We start from the raw sequence: 5,605 nt of genomic DNA on the forward strand, positions 1-5,605 counted from the left end.
TTTAAATCACATAATTAAAACCTAAATCAAACGATCGCCGCGAATTAAAAAAAACTTTCCATATGTCACATTGGTGGTCAGATCACGTGGGATGTGCGCGACGAGGTGCGCGCGCATCCCGTTGCTTCCGCTTCCTGGAAGTCCGGTCACGTCAAATAAACAGTTCCCCTTTAATTCACTGCATTCCTCTGCAGGCGGGATTCGCGGCCAAAGACCCCTTTAAGTTAAAGACCGGAGAAGTCGGCTGTCAGGTAATGTTGGAGGTTTTCTGCTGCGAGTTTATCAAGTAACTGTTTGACCTTACGTAACGGAGAACAGCCACGCTAACGTAGCTTGCTAACGTCTGTAGCTTCGTTAGCTACGCCAGGCTCTTAATCCGGTGTTACTAGTGCTGGTCAAAGTATTTGCCCATTATCTCTGCACCGATGAACGTGCTTTCAAGTCATTATATTGCTTTCGTCTGACCGCTTAGCTAATGCATGAGTGTGTGCGTGTGTGCTTTGTGTGTGTGCTTGTGTGTGTCAGCTGTATTCGGTGTTTACCTCCCAGAGACTATGGGACTATTGTTCAACGCAAAGCTTCGAGGCCTTTCTGTAATTTGCGGGGGCCCAGTCGTTACACCCTCCTCGTTTATACAAGATAACATAGTAGCTGTAAAAGATACCTTTTAAAACACTCATTTTAGAAGATTACACAAGCCTTTGCTGTTGATCTGGTGACTTATCTCTCTTGAAAGGACATCGACACGTAAAGTCCAAAGTTCAGATTGCTGCTCAACCCAAATTAGTCATTACACAATCTTTAAAAATGGCAGTAGATGGTTGCTCAATAAGCTCTGACGGTGGGCTCACAAGGTACATGTATTTGTCCTATTAGCTTTAAATACAGCCGCTTAAAAAAGAAATGCATATTTTACTAAAAAAATTTATCTGTAGGCTGTGTGACAGCAATTACAGTCCCTCCGCCTGAGTAATATGTACAAGTGGAGGTGTGGTATGCTATCCCGTGATGTGATATCTGAGTTCTTGCACCACGCGGGACACACACACCCTGTTGCAGTGCACTGAGCCATGCCCATCCCAGTGGTGCCTATCCTTCACATGGAGCATGCCTCCGATGTGAAGGCACAGTGACCCTTCATTGAGCCTAAATGGGCTGATGGGCTCTCTGGTGCCAGTCAGACATCTATCCAACCACAGAATAGTCGGACTGCTTTTTAACCTTCTTGGGGGAGTAATGTATGTTATATTATCTATATTGTAGGTTGTTGGCTACTTTATTTACGAGCAAGAGGTGCTTTACATGTAAATAAATATCCTCCGAATACATACAGTATATTTTCTTCTTCTTTCCGTTTTGTCGACAGTAATTCTTTCATCGAGCACCACTCCGCAGTTTCCTGCCGGGCTCCATCATGTGTGATCTCGGACAAGACAGCAACTTGGAGACGGACGACTACACGGCGGATTATTCCCAGATGAACCGCCGCCTAGACTCATTCCGCGGCTCCGGTTTGGCCCAGCTGGTCCCAGCAGAGAACTTGGCCCGGGCCGGTTTCTACTTCACTGGCCCTGACGATCGTGTCCGCTGTTTCAGTTGCCAGAAGACGGTGGAAAACTGGTGCATGGGAGACGCACCTGTGGAGAGACATAAAGAGGTCGTTGGGAAATCGTAATGAAAATCCCACGGCGTGAACTTTTGTTGTTGTTGTTTTCAACCTGTTCTAAGTTGCTTTCCCCTATTTATAACAGGTTTCCCCATCATGCAGCTTTCTCATCTGCACCCACCGCACCAACTTCAACCTCAGATGTGAAAACAGGATGACCAACGGCTCCACGTCCAGCGAAGAAGCGGAAGACATGGAGTATCGCTTGAGGACAGGAGAGGTGGTCGATGAGTCCACCTACCCGATGGCCCCTCACATGAGAAGTGAGGAGGCCAGGCTTCAGACCCTCTCTTCTTGGCCCTCTACTGCTCCCGTGAGACCCAGAGATCTGGCACAGGCCGGCCTCTACTACCTCGGCGTGGGCGACCGGGTGCAGTGCTTCTGCTGCGGTGGCATGCTGGCTGGTTGGGAACCGGGGGACGTCGCCTGGGCGGAACATACCAAACATTTCCCCTACTGCTTCTTCATCCTCGGTCACGATGTGGGCAATGTCCCATTCCAGGGGGGTACGGAAGATAGCGGCAGCAGACAACACGCAAACGCTCGCGTCCCTATGGGGAGGTTGGAGGAGAGGCTGAGCAGCTTTACAGGTGTCTTGCACCCCATTGACCACGAGAGGCTTGCCACAGCTGGCTTCTACAGTGCAGGTACAGCACATATGCCTTTTTGAGTGAGCTTTGAGTGGTTTAAATGTTTTCTCAGATATTTCATCACAGCTATGAGTGCACACAAGATGGAATGATGTGTGTGTGTGTGTGTGTGTGTGTGTGTTCTTCCAGGGCTTGGAGAAGACAAGGTGTTGTGTTTCTGCTGTGATGGAGGCCTGAAAGGCTGGCAGCCTGAAGAAGACCCTTGGGAAGAACATGCCAAACATTACCCTGGGTGAGGACAACCATGATGGTCTACTGTATTAACATAGTTCTATACGCATTTTACTTTCTTTTTTTGTTACTCCGGCAGTTTATTTTGTTTTAATAAAATCATATTGTTGTTGTTTTGTTTTTTTAATCAGATGCAGCTTCTTGCTAGCAGAAAAAGGACAAGAATTTGTCAACACTATCCAGCTACAAGACCCACGGCGGAATAGAGCTGTAAGCATCCGGTGCATTTAGGATTAACTGTTGGCTGTTGAGTTGGCAAATCATTTGATTATTGGAATGTAAACAAGAAACTGCTTAGTCAGGGTATGGAAGCCAACTATTTGTTTACATGTGACACATGTGGCATGTGTTGCTTTAAGACAGAGTTGTTATAGAGTTATTATATATTTATTATATTTTTATATATATATATATTATTTTAATATTTATTACTTTGTATATTTTAATATATGAATTGTATTTATTTATATATATATTTTGAAAGACGTATGTTAAGATGAAAGGAAATGTTAATCATCAAACTAGTGCTCACATATCTTTCAGACATTTAAGGGATACAACTCTGTCCTAAAGCAACGCTCACATGCCTGCATGAACTTTTCAATTCTACTTAAGCTAATGTGAGGCTTCATAATTAGATTAGACATGCCAGTACTTTAGATATCTTCCAGAAGTAAAGTTTTAATAGTTTTAATAAAAAATGTTATCAAATGTTTATGTTTTACTCTCCCTCTGTTGTGCCGTGGCTCAGCGAGGACACATTGTCCGTTGGAACGCAGAGGAACGACTTTTGTAAAATATATGTTGTATGCATTTCAAGGACAAGGACATATTTTGTGTCCCCCTATCTCAAACACTTTAAGAGGGAATTTCTTTGCAGCATGTATGGATAACCAAGAAGTCCACGTATATTTAGATGTTGTTTTGAGACGCACTTGAGGAATCTTAACCTGCTTACGATATTTACGTGATAATACTTCACGTACTACATGTAATGTATGCTGTTCTCTGGACATGTATACACACTTTGGCTGTTGCCTGAATCAATGTCACAGAGGCTTTTCTTTTACTCGCATTATTCAGAAAATAACTGACGATGTTTGTTTTCAGGCTTCATTTTCGGGACAAGGGAATGGTAACTAGGCATTTAATATTACTCTATATAATAAAATAATTTTACTGTGTCAAGAAAATGTACTGTATATTGGTAATTAATAAACATATTGTGACACTGGAACGAGTATCTGTGTGCGATGACGGCTCCTCTCTGTGTTCAGAGGTGCTGCAGTCGGCCATGGCTCAGAAGGCCATTGAGACGGGTCTGGAGCCCAGTGTGGTGGAGAAGACCATCTTGGAGAAAATCAACCAGACGGGCTCCAGCCACTCCTCCCTGGAAGAACTCATGGAGGATTGTCAGAACAACTCACAGGAGCTAGGTACTGTAGCCGCTGCATGCTAAACCAGATTCATAGGGATATTGACTACATTAAAAAAGGCATTTTTACATCTGAGTAAACTCATTTTGATCTCTCCCCTCACACTCTTTTTTAATTTGTTTTTTAGATGAGGACCCCCTGAAGAAACTGCGGGAGCTGCAAAGGGAGAAACAGTGCAAAATATGTATGGACAGAGATATTGCTGTCGTCTTCATCCCGTGCGGACATCTGGTCGCCTGTAAGAAGTGTTCGGAGTTGCTCGTCAAGTGTCCGATCTGCTGCGGAGCCATAATGCAGAAGATCCAGACCTACATCGCATAAAGGGGAATCTCAGACTTAAAGTCAATGCTGCTTTGTCACTTTATTTATAGTGTTGTATTTTAATACAAAATGTAGATTGCCTGTAATATATTTAAGGATCATGTTCTTGTATGAGAATGAAAGTGAGTAATTGCCCAGAGGCAACAATATTTTCACAATCACTCAAAGGGTAAATAGATGTGAATATAAGATGGGATAATACTGTACATAGCTGATGTTTTGTATTGGCCTTTAATGGGTACTCTAACTTGTTGATTCACATTTAAGATAAATTGCCAGTTTGCAACACTATCTTGCCTGAGGTGCCTTTTCTCTAGGTTCATGTACTTGTGTCTCATTGTGTTTTATTTTTATAATCTTTTTGACAGTAGCATTTGCAATTAACATGGGAAGTGATGTCCTTTTGTTTCATTCACCTGCATGCCTCCCTCATATATTTAGTGTGGTTTACTTATAGACTCAGTTTTCTCATTGTGTGCTGCTCTGTAAAGGTAGATCATTAATCCATCATATTCTTTGTAACTGACCAAATCAGCTGTAGTGTTGGGCCTATATACAATCATACCCTGCAATGAATCAGTGTTGTGTGATGTTATTTGACCATGCCAACATGCAATCTGTTGTCATCAAAAAGTGAATAAATTGTCATTTTTGGACTTGGGGGAAATGCTTTTCTTTGATGACTACACTGCAACTGGTTGGATGTGGTGTAAAGAGGAGGCCAGATCAACCTTATTCCACACGGAGAGAGGGTTGGGTTTACTTTTCCTTCAGAGTTATTTTAGTTGTACTGACTATATAACATTGTATCTGCTAGAAGCACTCCCTTTTCTTTGCTGTGCTACTTTGAGAACGGCAATATCTCTAAATTTTCTACATATTCCACTCTCGATAGATATGGTCTTAACGGGGCCAAATGAAACGAGATGAAATGAAATCCCCCTGTGTCAAAAAATGCATTCATTCATATGAGTTACCGGTCATGCATACTGGGTAGAAGCTGGACCATGGTGGTAATGAGCGCTGAATATGCATGATCGTTTCTATTACTCGCGTTCAAATTAAATGGGATTAGAGTCAAGTTCGTATTTTGCCTAAAGAGTTCAAGTTAAAGCTTGTAACAGAGCAGAATACCACACGATGAAGAAACGCTGGTCTTACGGTGCAGTGCTCATCCGTGACCACTAGGGGTCAGCACATCAACCGTGTCTCTCCTGCGGTGCGTTGCGGCCGCTAGGTGGTAGCTCTGCACCAGGATTTCCTCCTCCCAGGTCGTCGAAACAACAAACCGAACTACGGAG

At 43.2% G+C, this 5,605-nt stretch overlaps 1 protein-coding gene across 1 annotated transcript; it reads left to right on the forward strand.

The window, feature by feature from the left end:
* Positions 1–39: 39 nt before the first annotated feature.
* On the forward strand, positions 40–4,965 carry xiap (X-linked inhibitor of apoptosis). The gene is made up of 8 exons (XM_056440098.1): positions 40–251; positions 1,367–1,657; positions 1,752–2,313; positions 2,446–2,548; positions 2,679–2,757; positions 3,658–3,682; positions 3,825–3,983; positions 4,111–4,965. Exons 2-8 carry the CDS (start codon positions 1,415–1,417, stop codon positions 4,302–4,304), a joined length of 1,365 nt encoding a protein of 454 aa, XP_056296073.1. The 5' UTR covers positions 40–251; positions 1,367–1,414; the 3' UTR covers positions 4,305–4,965.
* The last annotated feature ends 640 nt before the right edge of the window (positions 4,966–5,605 follow it).

Source organism: Pseudoliparis swirei, chromosome 19 (assembly GCF_029220125.1).
Source record: "Pseudoliparis swirei isolate HS2019 ecotype Mariana Trench chromosome 19, NWPU_hadal_v1, whole genome shotgun sequence".
In the NCBI taxonomy this organism is placed as follows: Eukaryota; Metazoa; Chordata; class Actinopteri; order Perciformes; family Liparidae; genus Pseudoliparis; species Pseudoliparis swirei.